Raw genomic sequence first — 19,300 nt, 5'->3', positions numbered from 1 at the left:
ATGTCATTTAGGGCTCGAGAAATGTACAACAAGATCGCGAAGAAAGCTGGAGCTGATTCGATGCCATCTCAAGTGATGGAATCAGTGAAGAAGATGATACCAAACACGAAGATCGTGATGAATCGAGCCAAGCGCGGGATTTTCGCGGGCCGCCACATCCAGTTCGGTAATAAGATCGCCCTCCAAGGCCTCAACAAGTAATAACCCTAAACCCTAATCTTTAAACCCTAAAAAAATGTAACCCTAGTTTCTGATTTTTATATATTTAGATCGAATTAATTGATTATGGTTGATGGAATTGAAGCATCATGTCCTTTTACTGATTAGGTATTGTGGAGATATCATTTAGACTGTTGGTGAGCCTCAAGGCTACTCAATTCTGAAATCCTAAACCCTAAAAATGAAACCTTCGAGTCTGGTTAGTTCGTAAATTGAGAAAAGAAGTTGTGTGTTTTGGAATTAGATGAAATTCTTATATTTAGATTTACAAATGGAGCCTGTTTGATGGAATTTGAAGCGCCATGGTCTTTTTTAAGGTAATGCCATAGTATTGGTTGATCTGCAGGGAATATTTCTTTCTGCATCATGTTCATATGCGAGTTCCCATATAGTCATGAAAATTTGTAGGTCTTGTTTAGTGGCAGGAATGGGCACTGCCAATGACAGGAAATCTTTTACTGTGTGGCTTCTTGTTAAATTATAGTTTGGAATGTCTAGATATGTGAGCATTCCTTGATCTATTATTACCTTTATCCTTTTCTACGACTTGCAATAAATGATATCTCTCTCTTATGTGGAATATGTGCAAAGTATAGCTGAGATGGTATAGATTGCATACATAGGGGATAATTGTGAATAAAGTTGATTATTTTGTTAGATTTAAACCAAAACTTGATATCAAAACCATATAGCCATGATTAATTCAAAGAGATTAACAATAATCAAAAGAGCGGAAGCTTATACCTGAATCCATGGATGAACATTGAGATGAGTTTTAGATCTTCTAACCTTAGGGTTTCTCTAAATCCGAATTTCTCTAGCTAGATGGGGGTGTAGAGAATTAGAGAATGTAACCCTAGGTTAGGGACCATAACCCCTTATTTATAGATGTTGTACTTTTGTAATTTAGCCCCTCAATAAATTACAATTACAACCTGGTATCTGCACATATGACCCCATGATTATATTTAAATACACATTAACCCAACTTAATTGATCACTTTAGTGGGTTATCCTGAAAGATAGCAATACACATTGATTAATTATATGTGCCCACAAATAGATTTATTAGATTAAATCTAACACTCTCCCACTTAGGCACCATATGATTCCTTAAATTGTGTATAACCTTATGAGCTCAAAAATTGCTATCACTGAAAAGGTATTTCCGAACAATCTCGTCCATTGACTATATCAATATAGGATCAAAGCGGCATTCGTCACATTTATCGTGACTCGACCCATCAATGGTCACATATACCAATACAATCAAATGACATAGATCAATCATGGATGTGCAGCATGAAAATTACATGCAATGTGATCAGTACATGTCTATTTTCAACTGGTCCTCCTTAGTGAGGTCAAAACCAAACATAATGTAACAGAGTGTCTTAACTGAATACTTTATTCTGATCAGACAATACAACCAAACATAAAGCACCACAAGTACAAACTCCCACTAAAACATAATATCATCAAATAATACCACACCCATATGAGCAGTATGCTCATGAAAGACCTTAGGTGGCAATCCTTTAGTAAGAGGATCAGCTATTATGGAGTTTGTCCCAATGTGCTCTATGGATATCTGTCCACTTTGTACCCTTTTTTTCACAACCAGGAACTTAATGTCAATATGTTTTGACTTAATTGAGCTCCTGTTGTTATTAGAATACATTACTGCAGATTTATTGTCACAATATAACCAAGGTTTTAAATGTCGGCCGACATGTCCGACATGTCGACCGACATATCGGTTTGAGGGCTTGACCGACACGACATGAACGTTTTCAACTCGTATGTCGGTTTTTAAGACCAAATCGAAAATATCAGGGTCATATCGGGCATATCGGCCTATTTTTTAGCTTTGAAAAATCAACCGATATGATACTTTTTTTTTAGAGCTGTTTTTTGTTATCTGATTTGGGTTTAGTGATAAATACTCAAACCCGTTTGACCCGTTCTCATGTTTAAGGGTTTCTTATGAACCCGATAGAAAGAATTTATGAACCCAAATTCATATATTATTTACTTTTTTATATGTTTAGTCTATAGAATTTATAAAGTATGCTTATATTGAATTTATGAATGCTTAGATTATATTTAGGACATGATATTATACATATGCACACTACCCGATATGGCAATCCGATATTTAGTTAATGTCCCCCGATATATCTCCGATTTTCGCTATCCGACATGGATTTCAGCCATCCGACATGAACCCGACATCCGATATTTAAAACATTGAATATAACCTTAGTGGTCTTTCAACATTTTCAAAAATACGCAGTCCCGTGATAAAATTTCGCAGCCATATTCCCTGATTGGATACCTCATAGCAAGCTACAAATTCTGCTGCCATAGTGGAGGAAGCTACTAGTGTCTGTTTAACATTTTTTCATGATATAGCTCCTCATGCTAACATATAAATGTAGCCTGATGTAGACTTTCTGCTATCTTGGCATCCAGCAAAATCAGAATCCGAATACCCAATGACCTCTAATTTTTCTGATTTTCTGTATGTGAGCATGTAATCTTTTGTTTTCTGAAGATACCTCATAACCCTTTTGACTGCTATCCAATGATCCATACCAGGGTTGCTTAAGTATCTGCCTAACATCCCAACAATGTACGTAATATCCGGACGCGTACATACCTGAGCATACATTAGACTTCCTACAGCCGAAGCATAAGGAATCTTCTGCATTTCCTGAATTTCAAGGTTACCTTTAGGGCACTGATTGAGACTAAACTTGTCTCCTTTAGCAACAGGGGTGTCACCTGGTCTGCAATCTTGCATGCCAAACCTTTTAAGTACCTTATCGATATAGCTCTTTTGTGATAATCCAAGAATACCCCGAGAGCGATCTCGATGTATCTGGATCCCTAATATAAAAGAGGCGTCCCCAAGATCTTTCATCTCAAAATTCTTTGATAGAAATCTCTTGGTTTCGTGCAACATGCCTATATCATTAGTGGCAAGCAAGATGTCATCGACATACAGAACCAGAAAAATATACTTACTCCCACTGAACTTGTGATATACACAGTCATCAACAATGTTCATCTCAAAACCGAACGAGATAACTATTTGTTGAAACTTATGATACCATTGACGAGGAGCTTGCTTGAGTCCATAGATGGATTTCCTTAATTTGCAAACCATATTCTTTGGGTCTCCTGACACAAAGTTTTCTGGTTGCACCATATAAATCATCTCATCAATGTCTCCATTGAGAAATACAGTCTTAACATCCATCTGATGTAACTCAAGGTCATAATGAGCAACAAGTGTCATGATTATTCTGAAAGAGTCTTTCGATGAAACCGGAGAGAAAGTCTCTGTATAATCAATGCCTTACTTTTGAGTATAACCTTTAGCCACAAGACGTGCCTTATACCTCTCCACATTTCCATTTGCATCCCGCTTGGTTTTAAAAATCCATTTACAACCAATTGGTTTTGCACCTTCTGGTAATGGGATAAGCTCCCAAACCTTATTGTCTTGCATAGACTTGTACTCTTCATTCATGGCATCAATCCACTGTTGAGAGTTAGAACTTTTCATGGCCTGAGAGAAGTTGATTGGATCATCTTCTAACATTCCACTACTTTCCTCATGTTCTTGGAGAAATACAATATAATCATCCGGAATAGCATTTCTCCTTTCTCTCGTGGATCTCCTTAATGGCACTGGTTCTTGAGGTTGTTGAGTTTGTTCTTCTGAAACAGGGAGTTGTTCAACATTATCATCTTGAGGTTCCGGATTTACTTCTTGAGCAATAACAGGTATAGGAGCCTGAATATTGTCAAAAGTAACTGTATGGATTGGATCTGAAGCCAAATCCTCCTCAAAACTAATGTCTCTAACCTTATTTCTCCCTCCAAACTCAACATCCTCAAAGAATGTTGCTATTCCCGTCTCAAAAATATTCCTTATAGTGGGATCATAAAACTTATAGCCCCTAGAGCGTTCAGAGTATCCAATAAAGTAGCTGCTAACTGTTTTGGAGTCCAATTTTTTTTTATTTGGCCTATAAAGCCTTGCCTCAGCTGGACATCCCCAAATATGTAAATGCTTTAAATTGGGCTTTCGACCAGTCCAAAGCTCATAAGGTGTTTTAACAACTGCTTTACTTGGTACTCTATTCAGAATGTAAGCTGCTGTCTTAAGTGCTTCTCCGCAGAGTGACTCTGGTAAAGAAGAATGAGCAATCATACTTCTTATCATATCCTTAAGAGTCCTATTTTGTCTTTCAGCTACACCATTCATGCTAGGTGAACCCGGCATGATGTACTGTGGGACGATACCGCATTCCTCTAGGTATCTAGCAAATGGTCCTGAACGTTATTCACCTGAACCATCATATCTACCGTAGTACTCACCACCACGATCAGATCTAACCGTTTTAATTCTTCTGTTGAGTTGATTCTCAACTTCAGCTTTATAGGCTTTGAACATGTCCAGAGACTCAGATTTTTCATGAATAAGATATAGGTACCCATAACGTGAGTAATCGTCTATGAATGATATAAAATATTATTGACCATTCCAGGATTCCGTAGGGAATGGCCACAAATATCTGTATGTATCAATTCTAAGACATCCGAAGATCTGTTGGCACCTAATCTTTTTACTTTGGTCTGTTTTCCTTTGATACATTCAACACATACGTTGAAGTCCGAAAAATCAAGGGAATCTAAAATACCATCAGACACAAGACGCTCAACTCTACCTTTTGAGATATGACCCAAGCGCTTATGCCATAATGTTGCCGAATTTTTCTTATTTAATTTACGCTTAGTACCACGTGATTCCACATGCAAGGATTCATTGTAAGAAGCAATTGTATCAAGCAAATATAGGTTGTCATAAATACTCAAATAACCGGTTCCCACAACATTTGAATTAAAAGATAAACTGAATTGATTGTTTCCAAATGAACAAGAATAACCTGATTTATCCAATACAGAAACTGAAATCAAATTCCGTCTAAAAGACGGTACTACAAAAGTATCTTTTAAGTCCAAATAAGAACCAGTTCCTAACAACAACCTAAAGTGTCCAATTGCTTCCACATCTACCGATTGTCCGTCGCCCACAAAGATGTTTCTTTCAACATCACTTGGCTTTCGGTAGCTCAGGCAGCCCTGCATAGAAACACTTATGTGAGTAGTTGCACCAGAGTCTAACCACCAAGTGTTTCTAGATACTGAAGCTAAATTAACCTCAGAACAGACCAAAGCAAGGAACGTACCCTTATTATCACGCCAGGCGTGATATTTTGTACAGTCCTTCTTTACATGTCCAGGCTTCTTACAGAAGAAACAACCCTGATTATCCTTATGTTGTTTCTTCTCAACTGGACCCTTAGCAGCTTCCTTATCATTCTTCCTTTTCTTGCCCTTATCCTTAGAGGCATAGGCCAAATGAGCACTTTCTGTCTTATCTTGCTTCAACTTGTTTTCTTCTTGCACACAGTATGAAATGAGCTCATTTAGAGTCTATTTCTCCTTTTGATAGTTATAACTGACCTTAAATTGATTAAACTGTGCAGGAAGAGACAACAGAACCAGATGCACTAATAACTCATCACAAAGATCGAGTTTAAGTGCCTTAAGTTTTGAAGCAATATGAGACATTTCCATAATGTACTCCCTGATGTTTCCCTTGCCCTTATACTTCATCGAAATCAAGCGAGCTAAAAGCGTGCTTGTTTCTACCTTATCGTTTTTCGCAAAACGCTTCTCAATTTCGGCAAGGAAATCTTTAGCCTTAGTAATCCCTTCGGATTCTATGCCCCTGAAGGCTTCCGGAACGCCGCGCTTAATGATCATAAGACTCATGCGATTTGAACGCTCCCACTTCTCATGCTCCTTCTTTGCATCAGGAGTGCTATCCGCATTGAGAGGTTGGGGTTGTTCAGTTCTTAATGCATAGTCAAGATCCATGCAGCCAAGAACAATTAATATGTTCTCTTTCCAAACCTTGAAGTTTGTCCCATTTAGCATGGGAATTGAGTTGATGTTAGCAGAAATTGTTGCAGCAGATGCATTAGCTGAAATAAAACAAAAGAATGCTCACATCAATAACCATAATCAATAAAATTCAAATAATGACAATCCCCATCCAAGATACCGGCACAACATTAATATCAAGTCTTTGGACAGTAATATTAACTTGTAAGTGATACCTTGTTGCAATGATCAAACATTGACAATAACTCATGTCAAATAATGAAACTATCTTTGGATCGATTCATTATTCACATGTAAACCTTATAATTGTCACACGCTTATCATCGCAGATGTGTATACAGTCTAAATAAATATTAACCTTCCTTTGGGCCGATTAAATATTTACACGAAAGCATACACACAAACATCTCACATTCCTCATGAACAATCTACACAAGAGAGGTTACTTTGGCAACTTCTTGTTTCAATTAATCAATTGGAGTGAGAGACAACCTTAATTCCTTAGTGTCATAATATTTGAATTAAATAATTGATTAAAAACCAAATTAGATTTAAATTAAAAAATTTCAATTTAAATCAACTGAATTTCTAAAAACTTAATTGGGGTCTCACAGCTTAATTAGGACGCATAACTTAATTGAATAAATTAAGTATACCAAAATGGACCCATGAAAAGCTGAGGCTTAACCATAGTGAACACGAAGTTCGCTTGACTTCGAATGCGAGGTTCGACTGTATTGAGTACGAGACTCACTTAAGCATGAACGCGAGGTTCAACTTGAGAACGAACGCGAGGTTCGTTAAAAAAAATGAACGCGAGGTTCAACTTGAGAACGAACGCGAGGTTCGTTAAAAAAGATGAACGCGAGGTTCGACTGAAGCACGAACGCGAGATTCGACTGAAGCACGAACGCGAGGTTCGACTGAAGCTCGAACGCGAGGTTCGACTGAAAACTGAGCGCAAGGCTCACCTTAGAACTGAGCGCGAGGCTCATCTTAGAACGAACGCGAGGTTCGTTAAAATTGAGCTTGACGCTCACCTGAGTTGAACGCGAGGTTCACCTTAGAACGAACGCGAGGTTCGTTAAAATTGAGCTTGACGCTCACCTGAGTTGAACGCGAGGTTCACCTTAGAACGAACGCGAGGTTCGTTAAAATTGAGCTTGACGCTCACCTGAGTTGAGCGCGAGGCTCACATGAGAACGAACGCGAAGTTCGTTTAAATTGAGCTTAACGCTCACCTGAATTGAGCGCGAGGCTCACCTTAGAACGAACGCGAAGTTCGTTGAGCGCGAGGCTCACTTGATAACGAACGCGAAGTTCGTTTGAACGCGAAGTTCGGTTAAAGATGAACGAACGCGAGGTTCGTTTGAAGCTTTCAGCTTCGCCAAAATTTGAGGTAACTACCTCCTTAACGTTCGGCACGTTTTCACGCACGAACCCTTAGGGTTTCAAACTGAAACCGCCGCCATTAAATCAAAAAACAGATCTGGAATCGAAAAAATTAGTTTTCTTGATCCAGATCCAAGAAAAAAACCACCGAAAAATCCAAAAAATTCAAAAAGTTACTGTTCACCGGCCATTTTTCAGTTCCTGTTCATCCGAAAAAACTTTGCTGTTCATCCAAAAAAACTTCACTGTTCATCCGAAAAAAACTTTACCGTTCACCCGAAAATTTTCGTTACTGTTCACCCGGACCAAAAAAATTACTGTTCATCCGAAAATTTTTGTTACTGTTCATCCGAACAAAAAAATGAATCTTTAACCAGAGATTTAAGATCAAAAAACCCAATAAAACTTAAATCCCTAAGAATTAATCAAGGTGGCTCTGATACCACTTGTTAGATCTAAACCAAAACTTGAGATCTAAAACCATATAGCCATGATTAATTCAAAGAGATTAACAATAATTAAAAGAGCGGAAGTTTATACCTGAATTCATGGATGAACCTTGAGATGGGTTTTGGATCTTCTAACCTTAGAGTTTCTCTAAATCCGAATTTCTCTAGCTAGATGGGGGTGTAGAGAATTAGAGAATGTAACCCTAGGTTAGGGACCATAACCCCTTATTTATAGATGTTGTACTTTTGTAATTTAGCCCCTCAATAAATTACAATTACAACCTGGTATCTGCACATTTGACCCCATGATTATATTTAAATACCCATTAACCCAACTTAATTGATCACTTTAGTGGGTTATCCTGAAAGATAGCAATACACATTGATTAATCATATGTGCCCACAAATAGATTTATTAGATTAAATCTAACATATTTTAGTTGATGTTAATGATTTAGATAGCTCTACCCTTAGGTCTGATTTTCGGGGCTTGAACTGGTGCAGGATGGCGGGTATTAAGTGGTTGAGTGAGGTGATTTAAAGGAATAACCTAATCAAGTTGCTACTTTGTAGGGATTAAATTCTTAAGGTACAATCCCTACGCTGGGAATAAGCTGCTACATGGCAGGTATAAAAATTCAGCCTTTAAGTAAATGTCGCAAACTACACACTCAAGGAGCACTTTTGAGGTGTATTTCTTGTTGCATGTGATGCTTGGCTATTTGCTACGTTGGCACATCAAATTAAAAGCTGATGCAATCACCATCCCTTACATTACCTTGTTCTGTCATTGGTTCTGAAGGCAGTTGCTTCAGTTGGATATTTTGCTATTTTCTCGTACTTAATATGTTAATATCTAGTTTCCTAAGTTTTTCTGTCTTACGAGGTTGTTATTTGGAGTAAGCCTGAATTTGTTCTGCTATTTGCTTTTTCGTGATGTTGTATATATTTTCTAGTATTTGTATCTTTTGATCCTGTTCATCTATTTTAGCATTTTTTTTAAATTATGACCAAAATACTGCTAATAGTTATGATCAAGGCTGAATCATTATTAAATGAGTGATCCTACTGAGGAAGAAAAAAGATGTGACAGCCAGAAAGGTCGGCCAAGTCAGGTATATACTAGAAAACTACCAATGACCATCCAAACTTCAACGTTTTTAGACATCTATGTGAACTAACATGGCTTCTAAAGTCTCTCTATTTATAGTGTTTATTTGAGAGAATTTTGAAAATTCATTTTTTCGATCTTGCCTTTATAAATGTAGATCTATAGTATATTTGTACAACATGAAAGACAATATAATTGTGAATTTAGAATAGATGATGATTGGTTATAAATGGATGAAATTAGATTTTCTTAAGATTTGAAGAAAAAATAGTTCTGGTAGATCTTAACAAGGATTCTAAGTTAATAAATGTACTGCATCAGGCTTGCATTCTTCTCTGCTTGGATAACGCGGTTAATCATTATATTTTCATGTACCATATTATTATCATTCAAACATCCGCAGTTAAGGAAACCAATGCATATGATAGTTTCAGATATCTCATTGTCATATGGGGTTTTTTTTTTTTTTTTTTTTGCTGTAATTTCAGTCAGATATACTCCATTCTGACATTACATCACTCTTATTCCTATAGATCTAGACGGAGTTGGAAGCCTAATGTACAGGAGAAACGCCTCTTTAGCTATATCCATGACAAACACATTTGTATTAAAGTCACCACCCATGCCCTGAGGTGGATTGACAAAGCTGGTGGGATTGATGAGTACCTTTTGAAGACCCCTTACGAGAAGATGGACACTGAAATGGGTTTAGTCTGGAAGGCTAAGGTTGAAAAAATGTATGCTGAACTTGGTAACATGGAAGTAGGCTTCTTCACCCCTGAAGAAGAAGATAAGATTGCAAAGGGTTTTGAAGAACTCAAGCTTGAAAAAGAGGAGGCCAGGAAAGAAGCCAGAAGAGTTCAGTCAAAGATACTAATGAAAGAGTTAGGTACGCGTAGCGATCAAGCAGAGCAGAGTGAGGAAGAAAGTACTGATGATTTTAAGAAGGCAGAGCAATAGACTCAAAACCTTATTCAGAGTTTTTGTTGTGATTATGACGAAAGCCTAGCAAACGTGGTACTGCTTATCCTAAACAGTGAAAATTTACAAGTAGATAGGCCTCTGATGGAGAATTCTTTGTTGAACCCAAATGCTGTATCTTGATGATCTTATGTATCATTTTATTGTTCCTCTAGGTCTCTAGCTTTGAGTTGTCACATCTGATGTTGGTTCATGATTGTTTGCAAACTTCAAGCTCCAAGTCCTAGTTATCTATAGCAGTGAAGGTGTAACCAGGATCCAAGTTTTGAATTCGATATTTGTTTGTTTCAAGTATTATGCAAAATAAAGCTCTAAGATTTGTCTATGAAATTCAAAGTTCTCTTGATTCGAGCACTTCAAATTTGATGTCGGTTAAATTTAATCTGAAATAATTTGCCGGCTGGTGTTTATAGGAGGCAGTTTTCATTTTGCATTACAATGAATGGGTATAATAGGTGAACCAACCTGTTTTCCTGCAAACTGCGAAGGATGCATATATTCCGACTCTGAACTCGCAGAGCCAGGCATGTTAATGTTGACAAGATTCTCAACAATGGTGAGCTGAAAGTGTTTACTGAGCAGATTAAGTGAGCCTTATAACTGCTGTTCATGATTATTCTCGACCTACTAATGTAGAAGCCCACAATTAAAAAAAAGGTGTTTTTTTATCCCTGATGCAATCTGTTTAGCGACAAATAAAGATTAATAGCTTCTCAAAAGTTGTTTCCTGTTACCCTGTCTTTGAGCTGCAAGATCTGAATGTTGCCACAAGCACAAATTTCTTGAGACAAACGTACCAGAAATCACACAAATTGGACTTAGTTCTTATATAGACAAAGAAAACTGAAAGATAACATTACAGACATAAATTTGTTTCCTCTAACCAAGCTTGGCAAAGACATCGTCCAGAGCCGACTTGGTCGCTGCATAATACTTCTCTGCCTCTTCAGCGTTCTTAGTCTTCGCCGCATGATCAAGCTGAAACCAAACCACACAAACGAAATTACATTAATCTTCAGTAGAACTTTACTACTCTTTTTAGATCACATGCCAATGAACTTACTTCATCAATAGTATTGAAGAGCTTTCCTGTGAGTTCCTTGAGGGGTTTCTTCTCTTCCTTGGATTTTGCTGCAATCACCGTGTTGAGGTCGTAACGGAGATACGAGGCCTTGAGGCGGAGGTCATTCATTACGTAGGGCCACGCTTTCTTGTTGATGAGCTCTTTGACGCTGAGGATGTCCTTCGCGGATTCTTTGGCTCTTGCTGCAGCCTCTGCTGGTGGGAGCGGTTGGAGGTAGAATCGGTCCTTAAGTGGGAGATCAAAGTCTCTTGTTCAATCTGAGTTCCAATGTTCCGGCTGTGCATAGCAGAAGGGGGGGGGGGGGGGGGGGGGGGAAAGCAAACTGTATACTCAATATATCATGATATACACTTTAGAAGATGGAAATAATTGTGTTTAGAGCTATAGCTAACTGTAACTTTTATGCAAAATAAGAGCGGTTGATATTAATCGTGTTATCTGGAATTAGATGCAATTGATGCATGATGTCTATACTTCTATCCAAGAAAATGTCGCTCCAGACATTGTATTTTCTTACGAAGACATTTTTCGTTATTCTCTGAAAGGCTCTACACTTTAATTTCTCTATTATGACTTCTTCAGGAAATATACCATATTGTGAAACGACTTTGAAATAACCTTTGTTTTAGCTAATTCATGAATTGATCAATTGCAAAACTAATCATCCAGAATGCTCGTCAGATCAACTAAGCAATTTTCTATTCGAATCAAAATTACCCATATAAAGTTTTTAGTCGATTCAAACGTAGAATTCAATTGCAACATAAGCATCCAAATTACCTAAGAATCTCAATGTATCTGTCATTATTGCAACTCTAAACCGAGCAAGAGAGAAAAATATGTCAGGTAAAAAAAAAAAAACTTACGAAGTCCACCGAGGGTGGAGGGGTGGCCCAACTTAATGGACTTGGCATCACAGCACGGCCTGAACAAAAGACCACCGGCCAGTCCGCGGGCAACCAGCCCAAGCACAACTCCTCCTCCCTGTTTGGGCCGCAACCTCGCCCTCTGCGCCTGTTGGGCCCTAATTCCAGCTCGCCCACAACCACAACGGCTGCTCCCTGGGCAGCCTGTCAGCCTGCTCTGCCCACTAAGCTCAGGCTTCGCTCAAGCCGGCCTGAGTGATTCCACGTAAGCCTGCCATTGAAGCCATAGCTTGTGCCATTCTCCCTCTCCCTCTGTCGCTCTTGAAAAATGGCTTCCTGGTTTAAGTTTGGAGTTTGTGGGTATTTTAATGATTTCGGGCAACGGGCAGGATGCCTTATCTAAGGATTGCCAATGTGGATAAGTTGGCGGCCACTCGGTGGTTGCCACGTGTCATGTTTTGTGGTCTGATGTTGCATTGGTTGGATTGAGTTTTTTGTGGCCCAATGGATGGTTGACATGTGTGAACTAGTGTTGCCCTTTCATCACTGGTTTATGTCAGCCGGGCAGTGTTTAACGGTACTGGATCCGGATTCGTGCCCGCTCCAGTTCCAGGGCTAGCAAAGGGGGCATTTGGTACTGTGGGGGCATTACAGTTGCATACAATTGGACCATTTTTACTCTGTCGCAAGTATTTATTTCATTGTAACTAGATTTTACAGTTGCAACTGTAAGTGCAGTACCCCTTTTGCAGCTTACTTCTTGCACAAATTTGAGCAACTCAACTAGTTGAGAGGGTAATCATGGAGTTTGGCTCTCTTATAGGGAGAGGTAAAAAAAAACTTTCATTAAATGGTGTGTAACTACAGAAATTTAAGAAGAAAATGTAGATTTGAGTTTGGGAGTTTTGAGGAAAAAGCCGTTACACTCTTGAGCAATGGATCCTTAGTTTAGCTGCCTTGTAGATATAAAAGTGACGCCAGGAGATGAAAACACTATCTCCGTTATGATATAACGGGTCGAAATATCAGACCCGTCATGAGAGGTTGAGTTGAGTTCATGATACCGAAGGGTATTTTGAATCTCCTAGACCAAAATTTAAACAAACTTTACTCACAAATTTGATGACTTTGATCTTGATCAAACTTGGCAGATCACTTTCTCTTAAGAACATACTTTAACCTTGTCTAATGTAAGTTCATTTTAGGTTCTACTGCTGCAAAATATCAAGTTGTGTAAATAGGTGGAATCCGACCATAAAATTGTAGCAAAAGATCGATAATTGGGCATATGGATGTGTTAAAGTCGCACCAGCTACAGTGCCACCGACTATGCTATAGTATCCACCTATATACATCTACAGTATCCACCTATCCACAGCTACAGTGCAGCCGCTACCTGTGCTACAATACCCTGTCTATTATGTGTCGCCCTATTAGTCCATTAGGCACTCTATCTTCTCCCCCACACTCCCTCAATGTGTGTGTGTATATATCGGGTCTCCTACCCCAAACATAATCAAGGAAATAGTTCTCTCTCATACCTTATTTTACATGGTATCAGAGCTAGTCTTGTTGATCTAGAGAGATCTATTCTTCCAACATCTTGGACCGTCAAGGGGGTTCATCTTGACATTCTTCCCCTCGGTGGCACCAAAACTGCAAACCTAGAATTTCAGCCGTCCACCATCTCAACTAAGCTAGAAATTATCTGGCCAACATCCATTTAAGTCTTTATCGTCGGTGCCACTATTCATCACAGCCTCAACTTCGTCCATCAAGCTGCAATCTCAAATCAGCCACCTTCGACCCTCAGCTTAGCTTGCTTATCGGAGCAGATTCATGGACGTTGCTACTCAGTCTCCCTTCACAATCCAATTCAACCACATCTCCCCAAGTCTCCTTTGATCGTTCCACTCCGGGCCTTAACATCTGTAACTAATGAAGTCTCCTACGACCCTGATGCTCCTCATGCTCTCAGAGTCTTCTTCCTTGCTGACGAACTGAAGTTTCGTCGCCCTACTCAAAGATGATGTTGCTCCATCTTCAACACAAGTTATTTGAGGATATCATTCCATCCCTCGCTCATTTACGACGCCTTTACCTCCAGTCTCCATGACTGTCACTGCTGCTAATCACTCTCTCCATGGCCCCAGATCTAGATATCACTGCCAACACCACTACTGGTTGGTGTTGCCTTTTTGGCCGTTATCATTATCATCTCCGGCTATTGGACATCAGGATTAGGTTGGCTCTGCTCTCGGTTCGCGTCTCTGAATAACCTCGAAAGACTTTGACCTCCTTCTCCGAGCTCTCCCTCATTTCACTAGGGTTCGAGATACTATTTTTGGAATCGTGATCAAGTCTCCTTCTCGCCTCAGTCTAGTCCTTGATCTTAAACCAATCAGCTGTGGTTATCCTAATAAGGAGAAAACCTCACACCAAGTCCAACCTCATCCAATGGTATCAAGTTCTATATGAAGTTCTGAACCTCACCGCAATAATTCACAAGATAAATCTCGTTTCAGCTCTGAAATTGTAAAGCGTTGGCCGCATTCTTTGCTTGCTACGCCTAGCCTTGAGGTTGCCTAGCAAAGAAATCAACTCTATGCGCCACCACCACCACCACGTTGTGTTGGTCACCCTTCGACCACACGCAAACGATAACCATCGTCCCCAACTGTGCCTCCTTCCTCCTGCTTGTCGTACCGCTGCATCTTGATTCCCAACGCTGACTCAGCTGACTGGACCACTTCTGAGGCCCACTCTAAGAAAAGGACGTCTCAGCATTGCTCTCTAGCTCGCCGATGATGCCTTAACCATCACTGCTACTCCAAATCGTCTCTGTCTCTGACAAACTCGCCCAATGCTCTGAGCTCGCCCCACCGATCTCAACCGTAGCACAGAGTTATCTTCTCCCTCACACTTGATCTCTGTCGCGGAAACCATTGACCACCTTAGCCTTAGTTCATAGCAAATTATAGATCCTCACTCCTAAAATCACTCGGGTTCAACATCAGGCTTTGATCGGTCACCTAAACCATCCCTCTCTTTAAGAACATGACGGAGTCAATCTCGCCTCAGAGAGCCTCTCTGATTCTTGTATTCAACCTCACCTCCTTTCTCATCCCTTCACCTACTCCTTTCCTAAATTCTTCTCATTAATTAAGGAAAATTGGTGGTTGCTACCTAATTACATTGGGGCTTTTAAAACTTTGACCCGCGTGATCACCTTGATGTTCACACTCGTACTTTACAGCTCGAGTCTATTTGTTTATTTGGACGCTCATCGCAAACCTCTGAGTCGGCTTTATGGTACTGAACAATGGGTCGTTGCTGCTGCATCTGCTGTAATAGAGACTGCTCCTGATGACTCCTCTATTGATACTTCCTCGTGATCAGTGGATTCATACCATTTAACAGAATATGGCCTATATTATGCGACCTGTGGTTATTCGTATCCTATCATCCCAATTTCAACAGGCCTAAGCTTCCTATTCACCATTTGGGATACTGGCGAATTGTTTTTTCTTTATCGACTTCATGTCGAGCTTCTCCTCAATGTTCTATTGAACATCAGCACGCCTGTTGGCCTTCAATTGAGCTCCTTATTCATATCGGCGACCTTTCAAAACCCATTGCCGTCATATTCAAAATTTCGGCTAAGACTCACATCTCTTTCTTTTATGTGAGATATCTTCTTCACGGCCTCAACATCAACTATTGAGATTTTCCTTGCAATGAGCTTCTCCTCTTCACGGTCTCATCATCGACTCTCAATATCTTCTCCGTCGATGTACAAGGATTTCTATCTCTCGCCGTTCAATCTCGTTGCCACTACAAATTTCTCCATTGATGTATAAGGATTACTATCCTTGCTGTTCATCTCGTCGACATTGAGTTCTCCTCTATTGATGCTCTTGGATTCCTATCCTACCCGATCGATCATAAAACCATTGGGTTTCTCTTATCGGCACTCCTGGATTACATCCTATATTATCGATTTCGTCACCAGAGTTAAGACTCTTTCATCTACTCTCAGACACATGTCTTTTGCAAATTTTGACTCTTTTTTATCTAAACTCTCAGTTTTCGATTCACTGTGAGTTTGCGGGGGTTGTTAAAGTCACACCAGCTATAGTGCCACTGACTATGCTATAGTATCCACCTACCTACATATAAGTATCCATCTACCTACAGCTACAATGCAACCGCTATATCCTGCAGCACCCTGTCTATTATGTGCCGCCTCTATTAGTCCAATAGCCACTCTATCTTCTCTCCACACTCTGTCAATGAGAAGATAGAGTGGATCTATCTTCTCTCCACACTCTCTCAGCAAGAAGATAGAGTGACCAATGGACTAATAGGGCGGCACATGATAGCAAGGTATCGTAGAATAGGTAGCGGCTGCAGTGTAGCTGTAAGTTGGTGGATACTGTAGATGTAGGTACATGGATACTATAGCATAGTCAGTGGCACTGTAGCTGGTGTGACTTTAACAGGATGATTTGTTTTGTCTCATTTCACTGAGAAGTAACTCTATTAACAACTTATTGTAAATAGAATAGATCATGCGCCTTACAGAAACTAGAAGTTAGCTCGCCTTCTTGAGGTAATGCTAGCTGCTTATACTAACAGCTTTAGAGGTCATTAGGGAATCTCCAACACAGCGGCAAAATGCCGCTGCGTTGAACTATTCATGCTCCAATCATGCCGCATTTGCTGCGGCATTTTGGTGCGGATGAACAGTTCGACGCCAAATATGACGTCACACTGTTCATCCGCTGCATTATTGTTCCTTTTTTTTAAAATTTTCAATTTTTTATTTTTTTACCTCATAATTAATAAAATATTATTTTATTGTTTTATTATTTTAATTTTTTAAATAATAAATTATTTTGTTTGAAAAATATATGAAAAAACAAAATTTGATATGTGGGGTTAATTGTTGAAATAGTTAAAAATATAGGGAATAGAAAATAATAATATAAAAGTAGATAAAAAGGAATATACTGAGAATATTCTTTTTTGGTGCAAAAAATGGTGTAGTGGGTTGAAGATGAATTACGGTTTGATGTGACTTTTGCACCATTTTGGTGCAATGGGTTGGAGATGGTCTGTTCATCCGCTGCATTATTGTTCCTTTTTTTTAAAATTTTCAATTTTTTATTTTTTTACCTCATAATTAATAAAATATTATTTTATTGTTTTATTATTTTAATTTTTTAAATAATAAATTATTTTGTTTGAAAAATATATGAAAAAACAAAATTTGATATGTGGGGTTAATTGTTGAAATAGTTAAAAATATAGGGAATAGAAAATAATAATATAAAAGTAGATAAAAAGGAATATACTGAGAATATTCTTTTTTGGTGCAAAAAATGGTGTAGTGGGTTGAAGATGAATTACGGTTTGATGTGACTTTTGCACCATTTTGGTGCAATGGGTTGGAGATGGTCTTAGGCTATTGAAAGAGAATGACTTAAATAACTTAAGAACAAATTTTCTTCAGTATATTTTCCCTCCAATATCCTAATTTCAAATTCCTTTTGTTTCATAGGGGGGAGAGTCCAAAACGTTGATCTCCCCTGAAATTGGCGTTGGCTGAAAACAAACTCAGTTGCAGTTTTCAGATGCAAGATTGAATTGTGGCTAGTCCCCCCACCCCTGATGATGGAGAAGTTAAATAGATGAAACACTAATATTTCTTCCATATTTCTTGTACATTAATAAGATATTCCTGTCTGAAACAACATATTCAAGTTTACTTGCTCACAATTGTTAAATGTTCATTGCATCTTAACATACATTCCTCACTTTTTATCAAACTCATATTGGTTTATGTATAATAATCTAGAAGGCTCAGTGCTGTCTTTTATCTTTCTGTTCGTATAGTTCATGAGTTACAGTCTCTTTTTGTTCAATGCATTAAGCTTAGATTTGTAAGCCAGTTGTACTAAACAAGAATCTGACACTACCCAGAAACAAAATAAGAAGTGGAAGTATATTCCATGGCTCTTGGTATTATAATGCTGCCTAATATTACAAGTAATTATCAGGCCATTCTGGCCATTACTTCTTGCAGAACAACTGTAGTGTCGTGGTAGCATGATCTCGTCAATGGATCGCTCTTCTGCTTCACAGCATCCTCAAGCTATCAATTCAAGAATAACAAGGAAAAATACCAGTCAGGGATATTCATTCAAGTACAAAAGAAAACCAAGTCAATATGTTTCCTTACCTTTTCTACATTGTCGAATAGTCTATTAGCCAACTGAAGAAGCGGCTGCTTCTGATCAGCAGGAGCAGCGGAGATAACCTTATCGAAATCATAATACATAACAGTAGACTTAAGACATAAATACTTCTTTAGATAATTCCAGTTATCTTGCCCTATTAAATCCCCCAACGCTAACAAATCAAATGCATAATGCTTCAGCCTGAGCATGCTCCCTCGCACGCCAATATTTGCCATGTATATACCTTTCTTCAGAAATGATCGAGTTCCTGATTCTTCATTTGCAATCTCTGAAACACGATTTTTTTCCCTTCATATTTTCATGGGTTTCACGAAAACAAACAGATGCAACTAAGTTTTTAAAGATGGGTGTTAACTTACTGTTAGTGACTGTTGGGACTGGTAATGGACCAGTGAGCCAGAAGCCATTGTTCTCCTCCTCTGCGTGAAGGGGGAGTAGCTGATTGAAGATAGCGGCGACAGTGGCTAGGCTGAGTGTGGCTCTTCGGCTTGTAGCTCGTGTGTTAATTTGAGGTAATTGAGGGATTTGTGAGGTTTTGGCGGCAGAGGTGATGAATTTGGGTTTTGACTTCGGGGATGAAGAGAAGAGTTGAGTGGGTGCATTGAGGTTTGAGAGTGGAGTAGCCATTGATAGGTGAGGAATGGGAGGGAGTAAGATTGAATGGTGGATTTCTCAACTGTGTGTATGGTTGTGTTGTGTGCTTATCCAATTGAGGTGTTTTGGAGGTTTTTGGCCATTCAAATTGTATCCGTAGAGGCTAGAATGGAGAGATTAGAGGGTGGTTTTGGCAAGCTTCAGATTTATAGAAGTTGTCTTCTTCTTTTTTTTTCTTTTTTTTTCTTTTTTTTTCTGAAACTTAAGTATATTGCATTCTACAATACTGATTACAGAGTTATTAATCCTGAACGTAAGTTTTAAATATTATGTATCCTTCACTGTTAACTGTTAAC

The 19,300-nt window shown here is 38.8% G+C and overlaps 3 protein-coding genes across 3 annotated transcripts; 1 reads left to right on the top strand and 2 right to left on the bottom strand.

The window, feature by feature from the left end:
* Positions 1-10,467, top strand: LOC109833309 (54S ribosomal protein L24, mitochondrial). Its single transcript, XM_020400929.1, has 2 exons — positions 1-197; positions 9,690-10,467. The coding sequence occupies exons 1-2, from the start codon at positions 1-3 to the stop codon at positions 10,114-10,116; spliced, it is 624 nt and encodes a 207-aa protein (XP_020256518.1). The 3' UTR covers positions 10,117-10,467.
* LOC109833312 (oxygen-evolving enhancer protein 3-1, chloroplastic-like) lies at positions 10,840-12,437 on the bottom strand. The gene is given in 5 exon segments (XM_020400940.1): positions 10,840-11,115; positions 11,201-11,485; positions 11,487-11,497; positions 12,088-12,320; positions 12,322-12,437. Coding segments are annotated over 5 exon segments (693 nt in total). The 5' UTR covers positions 12,387-12,437; the 3' UTR covers positions 10,840-11,016.
* Positions 18,072-19,119, bottom strand: LOC109832136 (photosynthetic NDH subunit of lumenal location 3, chloroplastic). The gene is made up of 3 exons (XM_020399573.1): positions 18,710-19,119; positions 18,332-18,618; positions 18,072-18,244 (listed from the first exon to the last, which is right to left on the bottom strand). Exons 1-3 carry the CDS (start codon positions 18,975-18,977, stop codon positions 18,146-18,148), a joined length of 654 nt encoding a protein of 217 aa, XP_020255162.1. The 5' UTR covers positions 18,978-19,119; the 3' UTR covers positions 18,072-18,145.

Source organism: Asparagus officinalis, chromosome 3, assembly GCF_001876935.1.
Source record: "Asparagus officinalis chromosome 3, Aspof.V1, whole genome shotgun sequence".
NCBI classification, from domain to species: domain Eukaryota; kingdom Viridiplantae; phylum Streptophyta; class Magnoliopsida; order Asparagales; family Asparagaceae; genus Asparagus; species Asparagus officinalis.
Note: the sequence above shows the minus strand (reverse complement) of the source record. Positions and strands in the feature narration are given on the sequence as shown.

Excerpts from the sequence above, each read along its gene's own strand:
- LOC109833309 (XM_020400929.1), top strand. The coding sequence starts at position 1 with ATGTCATTTAGGGCTCGAGAAATGTACAACAAGATCGCGAAGAAAGCT. Across the intron at positions 198-9,689 it reads GCCCTCCAAGGCCTCAACAA|ATCTAGACGGAGTTGGAAGC; the intron begins GTAATAACCCTA and ends TTATTCCTATAG.
- LOC109832136 (XM_020399573.1), bottom strand. The coding sequence starts at position 18,977 with ATGGCTACTCCACTCTCAAACCTCAATGCACCCACTCAACTCTTCTCT. Across the intron at positions 18,619-18,709 it reads AGTCCCAACAGTCACTAACA|AGATTGCAAATGAAGAATCA; the intron begins GTAAGTTAACAC and ends ATCGTGTTTCAG. Across the intron at positions 18,245-18,331 it reads TATTCGACAATGTAGAAAAG|CTTGAGGATGCTGTGAAGCA; the intron begins GTAAGGAAACAT and ends TTGAATTGATAG.